The sequence below is a fragment of the Oryza sativa genome, chromosome 8 (assembly GCF_034140825.1).
Source record: "Oryza sativa Japonica Group chromosome 8, ASM3414082v1".
NCBI lineage: Eukaryota > Viridiplantae > Streptophyta > Magnoliopsida > Poales > Poaceae > Oryza > Oryza sativa.
Window position 1 is genome coordinate 17,746,460 of NC_089042.1, and position 21,584 is coordinate 17,768,043.

Sequence of the window (21,584 nt, forward strand, 5' to 3'; positions counted from 1 at the left end):
GGGGTTGTTGGCCTCAGCGATCTCCTCTAATGTATGCAGCAAATGTAGGCAACGACCCCACAAGGTGCTCTCCGCCCGAGCTTCACGAGTAGATATGCAGGGGACTCGTGCGAAGGAGGCGGTGGTTGTGCAGGTAGATTAGATAGAACCAAAGGTAGCATAAGCTGCCTGAAACATGGGTGAGGACCATGAGCATTTTCCTTAGGGCCAGTTTAGTTCACGAAATAAAAATTTTTAGATGTCACATCGGATGTTTGACTGGATGTTGAAAGAGGGTTTTGGACACGAATGAAAAAACTAATTTCATAACTCGCCTGAAAACCGTGAAACGAATTTTTTGAGTCTAATTAATCCGCCATTACCTTTTAAGCCGTGATCCCCTATCATCAATTATCGATTGGGACTAAACTTAATAATATCCCCCGTCACACATCGGAGCCAGCAATCTCCCCCACCACATCAACCTATGTGACTTGAAGACTTGTTTACTGAATTTCCCCACCATGTGACCCATAGAAATTCTTCTGGGTTAATTCTAAATCTAGGCTCTGATATCACTTGTTATAAAAGTTGGTAGATATAGCAGATAAATAACTAACCTTCCCAATCATTTAAAACATTTGTTCATCCAAGACATGCTAGATGATGACATAGGAAGATCCGATATTTGATAATAACGTTCAGTTGAAGCCTAATCCCCGAGGTTCACTGCTACAAAAGAGATTTTTTCCGTGTGGCCCGAAAGGGGTTTTCGCGTGCGGTAGGGCTAGGCCGCACGCGCCGAAGGGTATGTGAAAATCGCCATTTATGCGTGTGAGTGGCATACCCGCACGCAAAAATAAAAAACCAAAAGAAAATAAAATCCAAAAAAATCCACAAACCCTAACCCTATAAGCCACCGCAGCCGCCGCCCTTCTCGTGCTCGCTGTCGTCGCTATCGTCGGGTCCGTCCGCTCCCGTCGCTGGAGCCGGATCCAGCGCCCCCATGCCTCCCCACCGCCGCATCTGCCACCCCCGTGCCTTCCCACCGTCCGATCTGCCACCGCTACGTGGGGGCAGGGCAGCCGTCATCGGATCCGCGCGGGCGATAGCCACCGTGCCTCACCACTGCCAGATCCGCCGCTGTCGCTGTGCGTGCGGAGGGCGACGCAGATCCGGCTGTCATGCGCGCGCAGTGCCAGAGACGGCGGATAGGACCGTCGCGAGGCCACTCCGGGCCGCCGCTTCCTCGTCGGCGGAGGCACACGGGACGGTGCAGAGCCGGCTGCCTACCGTGCCCTGCGCTCCGTGCGCTTAGAGGAGAGGAGAGGAAGAGAGAGGGGAGTGGAAATAAAAGGGAAAGGAAGAGAGGATGGGATAAAAAAATCTGTAAAGGTGAGTGTTATTTTTGTATGCAGTCCACTTAAGAGGCTCGCCTGCGAAATATGCTTATTTTTGCGTGTGGTCCATATAAGAGGCCCGTAAGTGAAAATCTATTTTTCAATGCGATCCTCTTAAGGAGCCGCACACGAAAATGGAGGACAATTTTTGCAGACGCGACCAATTACGGTTCGTCTGCAATGTAAAGAGGTCTTTGTAGAGAAAAATCGTTTTTCAGTAGTGGCTCTAATTATGGAAACTATTGCCCAAACAACATAGCACATAGCCGCTACGAGTTCATGGTCTCGCTGCCATCCTCTTCCTGCATGTCTTCTTCCTGCATGTCTGCACTATTATGTGAAAAATATTATGTCACTTGGGAAAAAAATATTTCAAGCAAATGTGTCAGTAAAAAATGTCGATTGCAACATCAAGATCAGTTTAACAACATCGAAGAAACCATCATGTTCAACATTTGTAAAAAAAGATGGAACACTCGGAATACAACAAGGTACATGAACAGTAGGTTGCAATAAGCCTACCACCCGCCCTTTTCCAGGCCATGTTCGTTACTTCTTGCTGGGAGCAAATCCCTCTCACACCAAAAATCCATTAGAGCATGATTACTTAAATATTAGCTAATTCTTTCTTTAAAATGAATCAATATAAATTTCTTAAGCAACTTTCTATACAAATTTTTTTAAAAAAATACACCGTTTAATAGTTTAAAAAACGTGCGCGTGAAAAATAAGAAGAGTGAGTTGGTAACTCATGCAATCGAAATCCGGTTGCTGCATTCGCCTTCTCTTCTTTTACGTACATGCTCCTGGCCGACTATGGCTGTGTTTAGTTCTTTGGCCAAGATTTTTTTCAAGTATACGGACATACATTTGAAATATTAAATATAGTCTAATAACAAAAACAAATTACAAATTACAGATTCCGGCTGTAAACTGCGAGACGAATTTATTAAGCCTAATTAATCCGTCATTAGAAAATGTTTACTGCATCATACTGTCAAATCATGACGTAATTAGACTCAAAAGATTCGTCTCACAATTTACATACAAATTATGCAATTGTTTTTTCGTTCACATTTAATGCTCCATGCATGTGCCCAAACAATCAATATGATGTTCTTGAAAAGAAAATATTTTTTAATCTAAACACGGCCTATATAAGTGTGGTAGGCCGCCGGCCGGAACTGCACAGATGCGAGTGAGATCACACCCTCAACCTACACTAGCCATGGCCGCAGCAAACAAGATTCCCCTGCTGCTCGCCGCCGCTGCCGCCCTCTCGCTCGCCGCGAGCGCCGTGGCGGCGGCGCCCGGCCCGCGCCGCCGGCCGGTGCGCATGCGGCTGTACATGCACGACGTGATCGACGGGCCGGGGCAGACGGCGATCCGCCTCATCTGGGGCGCGGGGCCGCCCCACGCGTCCATGCCGGGGCGGGCGTTCGGCGACACGGTGGCCGTGGACGACCTCGTCACGGAGGGCCCGAGCATCGCCTCCGCCGCCGTCGGCCGCGCGCAGGGCACGTACATGCTCAGCTCCCAGCGCGAGGCGGTGCTGGTGGTTGCCATCACCGTGGCGCTCACCTCGGCCGGGGGCCCCTACAACGGGAGCAACCTCGTCATCGCCGGGCGCGACAGGGTGCGCGACGAGACGAGGGAGCTCGCGGTGGTCGGCGGCACCGGCGCGCTCCGGGGCGCCGCCGGGTACGTGCTGTGGAGGACGGCCAAGGTGTGGTCGGAGATCCACATGGCGCTGGAGCTCGACGTGCACGCGTCCGTGCCGGCGACGGCAGACGACGACGCGGTAGCCACCGAGTAAGAGAGATTATTGTACTCCTACGTGGATCGTTTGATTCCGCCATGGATATCTATCCGGCCGGGAGCTCCCGTGCACTGCAGCTAGATTATACTCGTATTTATTTGTTGTGCTTTTAACTTTTTGTTTCCTTACAAGAAATAAAAAGAGGCTATGATCCTCTGATCATTACTATTAATCACACTACGAGTGACAAACTCGGAACAAGAATTATCGAAGCTCCTAACCATATTAATTATTTAATTATTATCAATTGAAATTTAAAATAGTATAACATAAATTAGGTAGAATTATATAATTTACCCGTAGTCATAGCTAGGGCCACGAGATATTTGGCTGAACTAGAAAGTTAGGGTGTATTTGGTTCGTTGGGTGTAAAGTTTTTAAAGTATACGGACGCACATTTAAAGTATTAAACATAAACCAATAACAAAACAAATTATATATTCCGCCTGTAAACTGCGAGACGAATTTATTAAGCCTAATTAATCCGTCATTAGCAAATATTTACTGTAGCATCACATTGTCAAATCATGATATAATTAGGCTAAAAAATTAGTTTCACAATTTACATGTAAACTGTGCAATTGGTTTTTTTTCTCACGTTTAATGCCCCATGCATATATCTAAATATTTGATGTGACTTTTTTGACACAGATTTTTTGGGATTAAACAAGGCCTTAGGCGAATTTTTTGCATCTGTGCTTTTTGAGCTAATGTTTGTAGTTGCTTTTTTTTCCTTGAGAGTAGGCATTCAATCTTGTCATTGCATGCAGTAGTTTGAAAGGCCTAAAGTTGTTGAGTAAGGTAAAACAAAAGATTACTACTCCGTCCTAAAAAAAATCTAATCCTAGTAATAAATCTGGATATGTATATTGGTTTTTTTTTCCAATCCTAACAGGAAACTTGGACACGTATATTTTTTTTTAGACGGAGGGTACGTGCTCTCAATGATTATAGGCTTCACATACATATTCCTTTCCCCGATGCAAAGCACCGGCACCCAATTAAAAACCGATCAGTAACTGACGAAACACATATATAGTACTATGATTCAATCAGCAGCAGGATTCAATCAACGAGACAGTGACAACAGACGCAATAATGGACCAGCATTTGTCCTTGCGTTATGATGACCCTTTTTTAACAAATTGACCTTTTTGAAAAACTTATTTAAAAATAACCCCTGCTAAATACTTTAACCAAAACTAAAAACTAGGTCGTCGGCTCAGCGTCAAGCGCATTGGCGCTGAGGTTGGACATATAAGCACCAACGGGCCTGGCATTGACCTCATGCTATCCTAGGATAGATACCGACTCATACTCTAGTTCTGATACCTATTACAACTCCAAGTTCTAAACTGTAACCGACTACGTACACATATTCGACACAAACTCTAACACAACCGGCGTGAGCGGCGGAGTAGCCGCTGACGCCAGAGTGCTGTTGGGCCGCTGACCACAACACCACCAGCCCCTCGGCCATATAGTACGTAGTAAGATGTGACCGTTTAGTCCCGGTTCCTATTCGAACCGGGACTATTGTAGTTTTTTAGCGACCGAGTAAAGATGGTTTTTCCAGTAGTGGTAGAACTCTAAAGTTAGAGACTGAAGGTTGCAAAGTAAAAGTTTTTGCGTAAGGATCAATTAACTTGTAGCCAGTAGGAAATATGGATCATCAGGGAAACGTACTCACAATAGTTTGGGCAAACAATAATTTGAGGAGCATAATCGATTGCCACTTACCACCACAATCACTGGAGGAAGTGCAGTTTTGCAGCACATAAGTAAGCTGTGATAGGTCCATATAGTAGAAAATAAATGGCAAAAAAGATGATATGTAAAAGATCACTTTGCAAAGCAATGGAGCAAATATTGCTTGGTGCCTGAATTCCTGAAAGAACTGTCATATTATAAAATCAATCAGATAATACATACTCCCTCTGTCCCAAAAAAGGACAAACCCTGGGTTTCCGTGTCCAACTTTGACTGTCCGTCTTATATGAAATTTTTTTATAATTCGTATTTTTATTGTTGTTAGATGATAAAACATGATTAATATTTTATGCGTGATTTGTCTTTTTAAATTTTTTCATAATTTTTTCAAATAAGACAGACGGTCAAACGTTGGGCATGGAAACCAGGTTTGTCTTTTTTTAGGGCGGAGGGAGTAGGACTGTAATATGTGTGGTCAAGGTTGTACGGAAGGATCAATTATAAAGCTACAAAACGAATTATGTAAGCAGAATGAATTCAAAAGTACCAATAGAGAAGGTAAGCTACAGGAGTATTGCAGAAGTTTTAGAAGGTACGTGTTCTATGAGGCATGCATGGTTGCTACCTTGGCAGATGGCATGAGATCAAATGAGGGCGATCGATGCATCGAGCAGTGCTGAAGGCTCTGCTACCGATCGATGTGCTCAGCTCTCACCGAACCGGCCATGTGGTGTGGGTAGTTGGAAGTAGAGGATGTTAGATTAGCAGCAGCGAGATCAACGATGATATGAGGATCGCAAGGACTAGTGGGGTGAATTATGAAAATATAAGTTGACTGAAAGGAGAATGAATGAATTAAATATGACCACTCGGCTGTCTTTTGATGACGACAGTTTCGCTGCCAGAGAGAAAATTGCCATATTCTGGAAGGTCAATGGACGGGAGGGGAAGATTAAAGGCCAAAAGACACTGGCCTTGATGTGCATGGGTCTGGTGGGTGGGGGAGCGAGAGTTAGCTTGACGTAAGAAGAGAGCAAACAACCGTTGATGCTGGAAACATGGATTTGATCGGACAGCTTTCCATGCGCCGATGACGTGGATTAACCTGGAGCAAGCTTTATAGGAGTTAATGCTATAGATAATAGATAGATTCCAGGAGTGTGAGACCATTAAGCCTCCTAGTGAGCATGCGACAACGGGCTAAAACCACCGAGGCACCGACCAAATAATCAGTAACGCGATACTACGTAGGATCGTTTTTTATATGTATTATAATATCAGTATATTACCGTAGGATTGGGATACTATTAGATGTTAGAAAATATATTTTTTTATATAAATATATAATATGGTGTATAAATTAAAGCATATAATATTGATTTTGATAAATTTAATAGGTTTTTAATGTAAACTTGAGGATATTTTTTCATAATATTTTAAATCCACCTGATTTTAAATAATATTTATTAGGATTATAGTATTGAGATACTTCCGAAAAATGAACTAGAAACTATAAGCTAGGTAGGAAATCTAGTTTTTCTATAGGTTCTTAAAATCTGGCTAAGCTTTTCAAACAGACCCTAGGATATCATGCTACTGATAACATTGCCAAAAAGGCGAGCTAGCATGATTGCCTGGATGTGCCGATATCGATAGCTAGCTAACCATGCAGATGAAGGAAACGTATCCTAACTAGTACTCCTTGGTTTCCGAATCGGATTAACTGTAGATGATCCGTCTCTGACTCGATTTTAACAGATTAATTAAACAGCGCTATGCAGACAGCAAATCGATCGACTCCGTCTCGGATCAGAGTTGATGATTCATGCTATAAATACAGGACCCACCAAACAGTTCTCCAAGCTGTATCGAGGGGAGAAACAAGTAAACGACCTCTCTGTTCGGTTAATTAGCGCGGATTAGATCGATCAAAAGTTTGCATCTACTAACTTCGAGTAAGCAAGCCACCCGTTTTAATCCATGGCGGCGACAGCGGACAACGGCGAAAAGATGATCCTCCTGATCAGCTCGGACGGTGAGCGTTTTGAGCTGTCGGAGGCGGCAGCGAGTCAGTCAAAGACATTATCCCACATGATCGAGGATGACTGCACCGATAATGGGGTTCCCCTCCCCAACGTCACCGCCGTCGTCCTCGTCAAGGTGGTCGAGTACTTCAAGAAACACGCCGCCGTCACCCCCAAGCCAGCCACGGAAGCCGTCGTTGCTGATAAAGCGAAGAGGGAGGAGGAGCTCAAGAGCTTTGACGCCGAGTTCGTCGACGTCGACAGGACGATGTTGTTCGAGTTGATTTTGGCCGCAAACTTCTTGAACGCGCAGGACCTGCTAGATCTGACCTGCCAGCACGCGGCGGACTTGATCAAAGACATGTCGGTGGAGGAGGTCAGGGAGGTGTTCAACATCACCAACGACTTCACGCCAGAGGAGGAGGCGGAGGTCCGTAAAGAGAACGCTTGGGCTTTTGACAACTAGGGTATCAAAGATTGATATAATTTAGGCATTTGTCATTAACTATTGTCGTGTGTTAGTTACTAGTACTTATTTAGCACTGATAGGATTTAGCTGTTTATGTGGTTGATACTATTGCATTGCCTCGTAATTTATTTATTTATTGCTTATAATTTAACTCTCCGTTTAGTCTAAGCTATGCACTTGCTTGCTCTTCGGTGGTTTCGATTGAGCCATTTCAAATTAAATGAAAAGTTCAGTGTAGCACAGGCAGGAACCAAAATCATGGTTCTTGGTGTCGTCTTATACAGCAGCTTACACAACTTTCTTCGGTTTATACTTTATTCCACCTTCATGCACAGTAACCGTTGTGTCTTCTGTTATAGAGTCGACTTTTATACACGAATCTAAAATTGACGATGGTACCCTACCTAGATACCACTATTAAAATTCACCTTCTCATCTAATGCAAGCCATTGTGAGGTTACCCGTGCTCCGACTTTCTCATCTCTGCGATATGCTATCGGTGGTCCAGGGAAAGGAGAATATATAGGGACCTTTGATGGGCGAGTGAATTGCTTGGATTTTCTTAATTGTGCTCCTCGTGACACTTTTTGGATCCATTTTTTCAAAAAAAAAATGCAAATACCACCCTAAATATCACCATGTGTTTTAGATTCCTCCCTATAAAACAATTTATTGCAATACTCCTCTTAATTCACCTTGGTCTGAGATCGGTCACTCCTCCTCCTATTATTGTTTCCTATTATTGTTGCTTGCCTATTCTCGTAGCCATAAAGCCGACACACGTTCATATGAATATATACTAATATACAACCAGCCGTGATCGTCATTCATGTCAACCAGGCTATATGACATATCTGTGGCATCCCTCCTCAGACACACGCCTAGCATATCATTGGGCGATAGTAATCATGAGTCTTCGCTCTTGGACATCAAGGTTGCTAAAAGGTGAACAGTTATGTTCTTGGTATATTCAAGATGAGAAAGATGAGCTTAGTGTGACATATATGCTGCTGAGAAAAAAAATGTGGTTGGGACCATGTCCATCAAGTACGCTAAGTCAACACATGCGGAAAGAGGTAAAAAAAGGCGGACAACACTAGTTGAGAAGGAATATCAAATCGATGTGGACTACGAGAGGGCTATTAAATCGTGTTGTAAGGAGAAGAAAGAAATTTGCGAATATACTTATTATTCTAATAATTTAAGTTTATATACCAGCATAGAAAAATTTGTGTAAATATGCCCGTACCACAGGGTGAAAATAAGGGACCAAATGTTTGCCGTAGCGCAAAAACGTGTGACTGACTGTACTGCGGGATGGTCGCACGGCACCACAATGGTCCCGTGTCTCAAAAACGCGGCACTGTGGTGGACGATACTGCACAGTACCGAGAGTCCGGCGGCTCAAAAAACACGGTACCAACACGGTCCCGCTCCGCGGTACTGGCTCTGTGAACAATGGTAAATAGTGTCCAAATAGTGTATTAACAGTGCTAAACAGTATTATATATGCCCACCCTACGCATGCCATGGCCGGTGACGCGTGACCATCCTGCGAGATCGTCGGTCCCTCGTTTTTGCGCTACGGCAAACATTCAGTCCTGCGTTTTCATTCTAGGAATGGGTATATTTATGCAAATTCTTCCCATGTGTGTATATAAATATAAATTACTTAAAAAAAGTATATTCATAAAATTTTTTTCGTAAGGAGAATCCAGGATGTTACTTCGTATGGATTTTTACTCCCTCTCCCCTCTTCCCCTGCTTTTTTTTACTCCACTACATTTAGGTTTGGGCAACTGCACTTGACGCGAGGGTATTTTCGACCATGGTCATGGTATAAACTGAATATTGTAGTGCGGACTGTGATATGAGGCAATAATGGGATACTTTTATGGTATTTTCTGATTTCGACTCTACTTGTGCTCTAAACATAATTTTCCCCATTTAGAATTGAGAAAATATGTCCCCAAGTTTTTCACAATCCTATCTATACCTGTGAATTGCGCCCCATTTCTTTTTTTTTTCATTTCAATTCCCTCTATATCTATACTGTTTAGTTGATTATGAGTTGGCTATTAGATTTTTCTGAAATGGCTAGCTATACTGTTTGTCGCTCATACTTGTACAACTTATAGATCTTATGTGCTACCTACTTAGAAAAATAAATCTCAATGCTAAAAAATATTATAAAATCAAATAGGACAACTAGTGAAATACAGGGAATTGAAGAGTATGACTATATCATTCAGTGGCAATACAGTCATTTGAAAAAAAGTTAACTGTTAATTCACGGTCATGTCAACTAGCGAAATGGATATAGAGGTAATCAAAATGAAAACCTAGCGAAATGGTTATAGAGGTAATCAAAATAAAAACCTAGAGGCTTGCAGAGGATGAGATATAGTTATGAGCTTATAATGGATTGAATAAGAACTCACAATTATATAAGGAATTTTCTCATTAAATTATGACACGTTCTTTTCCTCGTTTCGCTTTTGCAACTCCCTTATTTATCATGAGAACGCTTTTTTAAACTATTTTTTTATATAAAAACCTTTCATACAAAAGTTTATTCAAAAATTTAAATAAACCCTTTGGGTAAAATAAACCCAATTTTGAAGTTAATAATAATAAATAATTAAAATAAAATCCTGCACTAATTGTTCGCTTCGTGTTCCGTGCTCCATTGTTCAGCTTTAATGGGCTAGGAGGTTTTTTTTGACTGAATCACGGGGGGGGGGGGGGGGGGCAGTCAAACGAAATTACACAGGACAGCTCGGCCTACTCAAGCGCAGGTGCCTTGGAGGATAGTAGCCGAGGATACACAGGGAAAACAAAGAAGAGAAAAACAACAGAGAGAAAAGGTGGCCCTCCGAGGAAACCAAAGACGGTTTTCCTGCAAAATCACCCAGCCACAAACCATAACCGCCTAAAAGCTAACTTCCTAGATCAACAACAAACAAATCCTCAAGCAGCCTTGGAATCCAGAACGCCGAGCCAAAGGGCAGAGTGCCACGAGCATGCCGACAGGGGAAAGTGGTGACCAAAAGGCTGTGGAAGTACTAGACCACCAGCTTGAAGCCTTCAAGAATCCAACATTTTTCTTGTTGTAGCTAGAACAGTGCCCGCCAACGCCCTTTGGGGGAAGGAAGTCCCAGAGGAGGGAGAGGCACTGAAGGTTGCAGCCCAGAGCCGCCCACATGGAGTCATCTTCGATCAGGCTAAAAAGAATTGCTTGTTGGCTTCACGCCATCCAACGCCCATTGAGGGAAGGAAGCCTCAAAAGAGGGAAGGCCGCGAGGCAATGTGATAGAGGACATCCCAAGGAATGGATGCAGACGAACAGGGAGTTGGACATAAAGGGGGATGGCTGAGGAGGGGAATTCCACAAGGAAGAAGGACATCAATGGGAGATAATGGGAATGGGCACAAGATTAGAAGCTTGGAGAGCAAAAGGGCGAAGCAGGAGGGGGCACGCTTGCGTCGATGCCTTCAGCAAGGAAAGTGACATCCACGGATGCCTCCATCGACGAATAGAGCACCGAGCAGATGGTTGTAGGTTTGGTTGGGGAGACTAGAATCAATGCCTCCAGGGAGGTATATGGCACCAAAAGGCGTCGCCGTCGATCACACAACCGGGGGTGTGCACGGCTTTCACCCTCTCTCCCCAAATCCAAACTGCAGGCTTGCATCTGCCAAGGTAGCCGGCTAGCCTGCCGAGCAGGTCACCGGAGCCAGGTGCGGCTGCTCCCAGACCTTCTCGCCCGCACCGTTAAGGAAGCGGCAACGAAGGGAGATGAGGGTGAGGAGGGTGTTGAGGGACCAGCGAGTACAGCGGCTTCGGAGAGTGAGGACAGCGGCTGCGGAGCACAAACAGAAATCAGAAGCACAGAGGGGCAGCTCGCCGAACTGGCGCCGACACGGTGGAGACAACCACCGCCGCCTAGGCGCCGCGCGCCCCTGCCTTCGTCGTCGCCCTCCCCGCCGCTGTTGCCGTTGCCCTCCCTGCCGCCAGTCGCCACCCCGCCAGCGTTCGTGCGCAGCTAGGGGAGCCAGCGCCGGCAGCGACCCGTCGCCAGCTACGCCAGGTCGCCACCGCCCCTGACCCGTCGCCAAACCCTGCCGCCGCCCCCGACCCACCTTCCAACCCCGCCGCCGAGCAGATCCCGCCATGGAGGACCGGATCCGGCCTCCACGGCGCCGGATCTGGCCGCCGCCGGGCGCTTCTCCTCGTCGCCAGCACCAAGCCTGAGCTCCTGTCTTGCCGGCGTCCCATCCGGTTTGACCACGAGCGAGGGAGAGGGAGCCCCGCCGCCGCCGTCCTTGCAGCCGCCTGGCTTCATCGGCGGCGGCTTGGGCGGCGACTAGGCTGGGGTGTGGAGGAGAAGGGCGGAGGCGGCGCGGCTTGTTCGCTGCCCACGTCGCCCCCGGGACATAGCGACCGTGCTACTCTGTGGGCCAGGAGGTGAGCCCAACGCGGCCTAGCATGGTGTCGGCCATCTTCTTCTTCCCAGCCGCCATGGCTCCTCCTCCTCCTTGCTCCTCCGTTGCTCTTGGACGATTCAACCCAACCCACTCGCGCTAGCCACCATGGAGAGCGGAGGGAGGTAGCTAGTGTGTGGGTAGTTGGAAGTAGAGGATGTCAGATTATCAGCAGCTAGATCAACGATGATATATATGAGGATCGCAAGGATTAGTGGGGTGAATTATGAAAATATACATTAGGTGAAAGGAGAATAAATGAATTATAAATATGACCACTCGGATGCCTTTTGACGACGACAGTTTCGCTGCCGGAGAGAAAATTGCTATATTCTGGAAGGTCAATGGATGGGAGGGGAAGATTAAAGGCTAAAAAACACAGGCCTTGATGGGCGTCTTATGGGTGGGGGAGCGAGAGTTAGCTTGATGAGAGAAGAGAGCAAACAACAGTTGATGCTGGATGTGGATTTGATCGGATGGCTTTTCATGCGCCGAGGACGTGGATTAACCTGGAGCAAACTTTATAGGAGTTAATGCTATAGTGGGTACCAACTATATAGGAAAAAAGGATAGATAATAGATAGATTCGGGGGGGGGAGGGGGGTGTGAGACCGTCAAACCTCCTAGTGAGCATGCGACGATGGGCTGAAACCACCGAGCCACCGACCAAATAATCAGTATCGAGATACTAGGTAGGATCTTTTTTTATATGTAGTATCATAATACTACCATAGTATCGGGATACTATCAGATGTTAGAAAATACTTATATATATATATATATATAATATGGTGTATAAATTAAAGCATATAATATTGATTTAGATAAATTTAATTGGTTTTTTATGTAAACTTGAGCATTTTTATTCACAATATTTTAAATCTACCTGATTTTAAATAATATTTGGTAGGATCGTAATATTGAGATACTTCCGCCGTCCCAAAATGTAGACATTTTTAAAGTTGACACGAGTATTAAAAGATATGTGAGAATGTTTGGAGAAAGTGTGTGATTGGTTGAAAAGAAAAAGTAGGTGAAGGAGAATGGTTGTGATTGGTTGAGAGGAGGAAGTGGGGGGAGAAATAGCTTCATTTTGGGACAATGTATTGAGCTAGAAATAGCTACATTTTGAGACGGAGGCAGTAATACCTAAGATTTCGTTGCATTGTGTGAAAATGAATAGTATTGAGATATTATATATGAAAATTAGGATACTAAGTGGGATTGGTAGAATCGTAGTATTGTAATTGGTTAAGAGAAAAAGGTAGGTGGAGAAATAGCTTCATTTTAGAATAAGGTACTGTGCTAAAAATAACTATATTTTGGGACGGAGGTAGTAGTACCTAAGATTTCGTTAGATCGTGTGAAAATGAATAGTATGATTGAGATGCTTTAAAAGTAGGATACTAGGGCTGTGTTCGGTACTCTCTTTTCCCAACTCTCCCCTCTGGTTTTTCGCGCGCACGCTTTTCAAACTGCTAAACGGTACGTTTTTTGCAAAAAGTTTCTATACGAAAGTTGCTTAGAAAAATCATATTGATCCAGTTTTGAAAAATAATAGCTAATATTTAATTAATCACGCGCTAATAGACTGCTCCGTTTTCCGTGCATGGGAGATGGGTTTCCAACTCTCACCTCCAAACAGTAACACAGCCTAGGTGGGATTGGTAGAATCTTAGTACAGGAATATACTAGGGACCTGTTTGGGGAAGCTTATATAGCTGCTACAGTTGCCTAGGTGGGATTGGTAGAATCTTAGTACAGGAAGATACTAGGGACATGTTTGGGGAAGCTTATATAGCTGCTACAGTTTTTCTATAATCAGAAGCTCCTCTAAACAGTTCAACTTTTGATCCAGATTCTGAGAAAATGTAGTTGTAAAATCCACAAAATAGTCTAGTCAGAAGCTAGGAAACCTAATTTTTTCAGATTCTCAGAAGCTGGCTACCAATTAATTATTTCTTAAGCTCTCAGACAGGCCATACGATATCATGATACTGATAACTTTGCCAAGAAGGCGAGCTCGCATGATTCCCGGGATGTGCTGATATCGATAGCTAGCTTACCATGCGCAGATGAAGGAAACGTATCCTTACTAATACTACTTGGATTCCGAATCGGATTAACTTTAGATGATTCGTCTCTGACTCGATTTTAACAGATTAATTAAACAGCGCTATGCAGACAGCAAATCGATCGACTCCGTCTCGGATCAGAGTTGATGATTCATGCTATAAATACAGGACCCACCAAACAGTTCTCCAAGCCGTACCGAGGAGAAACAAGAAAACGACCTCTCTGTTCGGTTAATTAGCGCGGATTAAGATCGATCAAAAGGCTGCATCTACTAAGTTCGAGTAAAAGCAAGCCACCCGTTTCAATCCATGGCGGCGACAGCGGACAACGGCGAAAAGATGATCCTCCTGATCAGCTCGGACGGCGAGCGTTTTGAGCTGTCGGAGGCGGCGGCGAGTCAGTCAAAGACGTTATCCCACATGATCGAGGATGACTGCACCGACAATGGGGTTCCCCTCCCCAACGTCACCGCCGTCGTTCTCGCCAAGGTGGTCGAGTACTTCAAGAAACACGCCGCCGTCACCCCCAAGCCGGCCACAGAAGCCGTCGCCGCTGATAAAGCGAAGAGGGAGGAGGAGCTCAAGAGCTTCGACGCCGAGTTCGTCGACGTCGACAGGACGATGGTGTTCGAGTTGATTTTGGCTGCAAACTTCTTGAACGCGCAGGACCTGCTAGATCTGACCTGCCAGCACGCGGCGGACTTGATCAAAGACATGTCGGTGGAGGAGGTCAGGGAGGTGTTCAACATCACCAATGACTTCACGCCAGAGGAGGAGGCGGAGGTCCGTAAGGAGAACGCTTGGGCTTTTGACAACTAGGGTATCAAAGATTGATATAATTTAGGCATTTGTCATTAACTATCGTCGTGTGTTAGTTACTAGTACTTATTTAGCACTGATAGGATTTAGCTGTTTAGGTGGTTGATATATACTTAAGTAATTTACTGCATTGCCTCCTAATTTATTTACTTATTATTTAACTCTCGGTTTAGTCTAAGCTTATACTTGCTTGCTCTTCGGTGGTTTCGATTGAGCCATCAAATTAAAGGAAAAGTTCAGTGTAGCACAGGCAGGAAACAAAATCATGGTTCGGAATCTCAGGGTCGTCTTATACCGCAGCTTACACAACTTTCTTTGGTTTATACTTTATTATTCCACCTCCATCCACAGTAACAGATGTGTCTTCTGTTAGAGTCGACTTTTATACACGAATCTAAAATTATCGATGGTACCCTACCTAGATATCACTATTATAATTCACCTTCTCATCTAATGCAAGTCATTGTGAGGCTACCCGTGCTCTGACTTTCTCATCTCTACGAGCTAGTGTGAAGCTATCAGTGCTCTTGGGAAAGGAGGATAGGGATCTTTGATTATCGAGTGAATAGCTTGGGTTTTCAATTGTGCTCCTCGTGACGCTTTTCGATCCATTTTTTTTATAAAAAAATATTTGCAAAAAACCACCCAAAATATCGCCATGTATTTAAGATTCCTCCCTATAAAACAATTATTGCAAATACTCCTCGGCTCCTCTTAATTCACCTTGGACTGAGATTGGTTGCTCCTCCTCCTATTATTGTTGCTTGCCTATTCTCGTGGCCATAAAGCCGACACACGTTCATATGAATATATACTAATATACGATGAGCCGTGATTGTCATTCATGTCGACCAGGCCCTATGATATGATTGTGGCATCCCTCCTCAGGCACACGCCTAGCATTTCGTTGGGCGATAGTAATCATGAGTCTTCGCTCTTGGACATCAAGGTTGCTACAAGGTGAACAATTATGTTCTTCGGTAGATTCAAGATGAGAAAGATGAGCTTAGTGCGACATATATGCCGCTGAAAAAAAAAAGTGGTTGGGACCATGTCCATCAAAAAGTCATATAACACATCCGGAAAGAGGTGAAAAAAGGCGGACAACAGTAATTGAGAAAGAATATCAAATTGATGTGAACTACGAGAGGGCTATTAAATCGTGTTGTAAGGAGAAGAAAGAAATTTGCGAATATACTTATTCTTTTAATAATTTAAGTTTATATACCGGCACGGAAAATTGCATAAATATACCCGTACCACAGGGTGAAAATGAGGGACCGAATGTTTGCCACAGCACAAAAACGCGTGACCAACTGTATTGCAGGATGGCCACAGCGCAAAAACGCGTGACCGACTGTATTGCAGGATGGTCGTGCAACACCGCAACGGTCCCGAATCTCAAAAATGCGGCACTGTGGTGGCTAGCGGTACTACATAGTACCGAGACAGTCCGGAGGCTCAAAAAACACGGTACCAACCTGTCCCGCTGCGCGGTACTGGCTCTGTGAACAGTAATAAACAGTGGTAAATAATGTCCAAACAGTGTATTAACAGCGCTAAACAGTATTATATATGCCCACCCAACGCATGCCATGGCCGGTGATGTGCGACCATCCCGCGAGATTATCGGTCCCGCGTTTTTGCGCTACGGCAAACATTAGTCCCACGTTTTCATCCTAGGGGATTGGTATATTTAAGCAAATTCTTCTCGTTCGTGTATATAAATGTAAATTATTAAAAAAAGATATATTCACGATTTTTTTTCGTAAGGAGAATCCAGGATATTATTTCGTATGAATTTTTACTCCCTCCCCCCTTCCCCTGCTTTTTTTTAACTCCACTACATTTAGGTTTGGGCAACTGCACTTGACGCGAGGGTATTTTCGACCATGGTCATGGTATAAACTGAATATTGTAGTGCGGACTGTGGTATGAGGCAATAATGGGATACTTTTATGGTATTTTCTGATTTGGACCCTACTTGTGCTCTAAACATAATTTTCCCCATTTAGAATTGAGAAAATATGTCCCCAAGTGTTTCACAATCCTATCTATACCTATGAATTTTGCCTCATTTCTTCCTTTTTTTTTCATTTCAATTCCCTCTATATCTATACTGTTTAGTTGATTATGAGTTGGCTATTAGATTTTTCTGAAATGGCTAGCTATACTGTTTGTCGCTCGTACTTATACAACTTATAGATCTTATGTGCTACCTACTTAGAAACATAAATCTCAATGCTAAAAAATACTATATAATCAAATAGGACAACTAGTGAAATACAGGGAATTGAAGAGTATGACTATACCATTCAGTGACAATACAGTCATTTTAAAAAATAAGTTAACTGTTAATTCACGGCCATGTCAACTAGCGAAATGGATATAGAGGGAATCAAAATGAAAATTCAAAATGAAAACCTAGAGGCGTGCAGAGGAGGATGAGATATAGAGTATAGTTCTGAGCTTATAATGGATTGAATAAGAACTCACAATTACATAAGTAATTTTCTCATTAAATTATGACACGTTATTTTCCTCGTTTCGTTTTTTCAACTCCCTTATTTATGAAGTTAATAATAATAAATAATTCACGTAATCATGCGCTAGTTGCTCGTTCCATTTTTCGTGCTCTATTGTTCAGCTTTAATGGGCCACCAATTTAACGGGGCTTTTAACTATTTGCTACTTTTAGATTTGGCAAATAACTATTTCCCACCTCTATCTCAATAACATATGGGTCCACATGTGTCTATGACATATGGGTACAGTGACAAAAAGTTAATTGCCACATCTAAATGTGGCAAATGGTTAAATATCTCCAATTTAACAAGATAGCCAAGAGGTTAGCCCAACGCGGCCCAGCATGGTGTCGGCCATCTTCTTCTTCTTCTTCCCAGCCGCCATGGCTCCTCCTCCTCCTTCCTCCTCCGTTGCTCTTCGACGATTCAACCCAGCCGCCATGGAGAGCGGAGGGAGGTAGCTGACTAGCTGGGGCTGGGGATTTCCGGCGAACGGAGGTGAGGTTGGTGCCGCTCCGGCCGCTACTTCCGCGACCCAAAGAATCGGCAAGTCCATAGATACCGGACCTCCGCGAATGCCCCGCGGCCATAGACGCCGCCGCCGCTGCGCATGCGCCACCACCACCTCGCCGTCGCCGCCGCGAGGTCCCACGCCTCCCTCCTCAAGTCCGGCGTCGCCGCCCCCACGCCCTGGAACCAGCTCCTCACCGCCTACTCCCGCTCCTCCCCCGATGGCCTCGCCGCCGCGCGCCGGGTGTTCGACGAGGTGCCCCGCCGCGACGAGGTCTCCTGGAACGCGCTCCTCGCCGCGCAAGCCGCGTCCGGCGCGCACCCGGAAGCATGGCGCCTCCTCCGGGCCATGCACGCGCAGGGGCTCGCTTCCAACACGTTCGCCCTCGGCTCGGCCCTCCGCTCCGCCGCCGTAGCGCGGCGTCCTGCCATCGGCGCCCAACTGCAGTCGCTCGCTTTGAAATCCGGCCTTGCCAACAATGTGTTCGCGGCAAGTGCATTACTTGATGTGTATGCTAAATGTGGCCGCGTGAGGGATGCCCGACAGGTGTTTGATGGAATGCCAGAGCGGAACACTGTTTCTTGGAATGCACTCATTGCCGGGTATACTGAATCTGGGGACATGGCATCTGCACTGGAGCTGTTTCTTGAGATGGAAAGAGAAGGTTTGGCTCCAGATGAAGCAACATTTGCGTCGCTGCTCACAGCAGTTGAGGGCCCAAGCTGTTTCTTGATGCACCAGTTGCATGGGAAGATTGTGAAGTATGGATCTGCGTTAGGGCTGACAGTGTTGAATGCAGCAATCACTGCATATTCACAATGTGGGTCCCTGAAAGACTCTAGAAGGATCTTTGATGGAATTGGGGACATTAGGGATTTGATCTCATGGAATGCGATGCTTGGAGCTTACACTCACAATGGAATGGACGACGAGGCGATGAAATTCTTTGTTAGGATGATGCAAGAGAGTGGAGTTCATCCTGACATGTATAGTTTCACAAGTATCATAAGTTCATGTTCAGAGCATGGGCATGATGATCATCAAGGGAGAGTAATTCATGGGTTGGTGATCAAGAGTGCTCTGGAAGGAGTCACGCCTGTTTGTAATGCTCTGATTGCCATGTACACTAGGTACAATGAGAATTGCATGATGGAAGATGCATACAAGTGTTTTAACTCTTTGGTGCTTAAGGACACAGTGTCCTGGAATTCTATGCTGACTGGATATTCACAGCACGGTTTGAGTGCCGATGCCTTGAAGTTCTTCAGATGTATGTGTTCGGAAAATGTTAGAACCGATGAGTATGCATTTTCTGCGGCTCTGCGGTCCTCTTCTGAACTTGCTGTGCTTCAGTTAGGTAAACAAATACATGGTTTAGTCATCCATTCTGGTTTTGCTTCCAATGATTTTGTTTCCAGCTCGCTAATCTTCATGTACTCTAAGAGTGGCATTATTGACGATGCACGGAAATCTTTTGAGGAGGCAGATAAGAGTAGTTCAGTGCCTTGGAATGCTATGATATTTGGTTATGCACAACATGGACAAGCTGAAAACGTAGACATACTTTTCAATGAGATGCTGCAACGTAAGGCTCCTTTGGATCACATAACGTTTGTTGGCCTAATTACTTCCTGCAGTCATGCTGGTCTTGTAGATGAAGGGTCAGAGATTCTCAATACAATGGAAACTAAGTATGGAGTTCCTCTTCGAATGGAGCACTATGCATGTGGTGTTGATCTGTATGGGAGGGCTGGACAGCTTGATAAAGCAAAAAAGCTAATTGATTCTATGCCATTTGAACCAGATGCCATGGTATGGATGACCCTATTGGGTGCTTGCAGAATCCATGGGAATGTGGAACTAGCAAGCGATGTGGCCAGCCATCTATTTGTGGCAGAACCTAGACAGCACTCTACCTATGTTCTCCTGTCCAGCATGTATTCTGGTCTTGGGATGTGGAGTGATAGGGCAACAGTGCAGAGGGTAATGAAGAAACGAGGATTAAGCAAAGTCCCTGGGTGGAGCTGGATTGAGGTGAAGAATGAGGTGCATTCTTTCAATGCAGAGGATAAATCACACCCAAAGATGGATGAGATCTATGAGATGTTAAGGGTGTTGCTTCAAGTAGAGCAGATGCTTTCTAATTGTGAAGATGAAGATATTCTCATGATAACTTCCAGTGGCATATGAACTTGAATTTTGATAGTCCACTATTGTGTACGATATGTTCTCATCCAGATAGTGTTATTCCTTAAGTAAACATATATCACAAATATTATTTTTCTGACCATTTATTTGGTTAGAATTTTGTGTATTTCTTTGCACCTAGCATATTTAAATAGTACTATCAAGAGCTTTAATTTAGTTTCTGGGCAACTTACCAAGGAAATATTTTTGTTTTTTAGCTTGCCTATATCCTTGAGTCACCCAAGACCAAATGGTAAGGAAATATATTGCTCTATCTTCTTTTCTGAGTTATGTTATATTCGTATTAAAATTCTTTCACACATTGCTTGCTTTTTGTCCCCAGCAAAGGGTAATGATGCTGCATGTGGATCCTTGACATGTCTATCAGATATTCCAAATGGTCTGCCATCTCAGATGTTTTTCAGGGCATTCAGGAATGATGCATTATTGTCGTATAGGACAACATGTGCCGGATTATTCTCTTATGGATGAAGAAATCTGGCAGGTACACGTACATGTTTATTCATCCTATATATGCAACTAGAGCTTACAAAGGTCGTCTTTTAGCACTTGATGCTTATTCACAAATGCTCATATCTGTTATTTTCAAGCAAGTAATGTGAAGCATATGCTTATCTTTTCTAGTAATTAAGAATAACAGCTATTCCTTACCTGTGCGCTGGGGGCTGTGGTGGATCTTCTTATACATTTTCTCTTGTAGCTCCTGCTGTTACTTCTATTGTTCACTAGGCCTGCTGCAGGGCACCTTTGGTTATCCTGTGATTGATTTTTTATGAATGCTTCTTGCAAAATTTCAAAATTAAAATTGAGACAAATATGACAGTATGGTGTTCTTTGTGTATCACTAGTCCACTACCTGCACTAGTTAACCAATTTGTGAATCCGTTATCTTCAGGCTGATCTTTTAATTGCTATTAAATGCGAGATGGCCTTATCCTGCTGGTATGTTGAACAGTAAACTATTGTTTAAACTGTATAATTGATGATGAAAAAAATTGTCATAGTCTGATTTTCTGAGATTCCCTGCTACATCACTCGTCAGCATTTCTGCAGAAAAGCCTGGTGCTTGGCTATTCTTTTAAGCATAGAAAACAATCCAACCAGTTGCAATTATATATGGATTTCAGATATCATACTCATGTGATGTAGCAGTACGGTGGAGAGAATTAGAAATAAAGATATTACATCATTAGAATATGGGGGAGCAAGTAGTGACAATGTGGTCAGGCAGATCCAGATAGATGTACGGGTTTGCAGCAGAACTGCTGAGAATGTGGAAACTAAACTATAGGATGTGGATACATATATGTTGCGTGTCTTTTGGTGTGTTTTGTGATAGAGTAAATAATGGAAATATTGGCCAAGTTAAGCACTCGCAATGAAAATATGGACCAATGTCAGTCCAAGAAGATAAACGCAAAGCGACCTTTTCTTTATCATTTTTTTATTTCATTATGTAATATATTTTGTTTTGATTAGCGTCAGTCTTTAGAAACTCCGATGCTCATTCTGTTCTAAAAAAAATTCAATGCAATATGTAGCAAAAGTCGAATTATATGG

The 21,584-nt window shown here is 44.1% G+C and overlaps 4 protein-coding genes across 4 annotated transcripts; all 4 read left to right on the forward strand.

Annotated features, from left to right (window-relative positions):
- Window positions 1–2,542: 2,542 nt before the first annotated feature.
- Window positions 2,543–3,370, forward strand: LOC4345418 (dirigent protein 21). Its single transcript, XM_015793913.3, has one exon. It carries the CDS (start codon window positions 2,572–2,574, stop codon window positions 3,193–3,195), a length of 624 nt encoding a protein of 207 aa, XP_015649399.1. The 5' UTR covers window positions 2,543–2,571; the 3' UTR covers window positions 3,196–3,370.
- A 3,483-nt stretch (window positions 3,371–6,853) lies between these two features.
- Window positions 6,854–7,421, forward strand: LOC107275970 (SKP1-like protein 5). The gene has a single exon (XM_066303680.1). The coding sequence runs from the start codon at window positions 6,889–6,891 to the stop codon at window positions 7,396–7,398; it is 510 nt and encodes a 169-aa protein (XP_066159777.1). The 5' UTR covers window positions 6,854–6,888; the 3' UTR covers window positions 7,399–7,421.
- Window positions 7,422–14,216: 6,795 nt separating this feature from the next.
- On the forward strand, window positions 14,217–14,856 carry LOC4345419 (SKP1-like protein 5). Its single transcript, XM_015794145.3, has one exon. The coding sequence runs from the start codon at window positions 14,271–14,273 to the stop codon at window positions 14,778–14,780; it is 510 nt and encodes a 169-aa protein (XP_015649631.1). The 5' UTR covers window positions 14,217–14,270; the 3' UTR covers window positions 14,781–14,856.
- A 2,767-nt stretch (window positions 14,857–17,623) lies between these two features.
- Window positions 17,624–20,958, forward strand: LOC4345420 (putative pentatricopeptide repeat-containing protein At3g25970). Its single transcript, XM_066303563.1, has one exon. The coding sequence runs from the start codon at window positions 17,916–17,918 to the stop codon at window positions 20,004–20,006; it is 2,091 nt and encodes a 696-aa protein (XP_066159660.1). The 5' UTR covers window positions 17,624–17,915; the 3' UTR covers window positions 20,007–20,958.
- The last annotated feature ends 626 nt before the right edge of the window (window positions 20,959–21,584 follow it).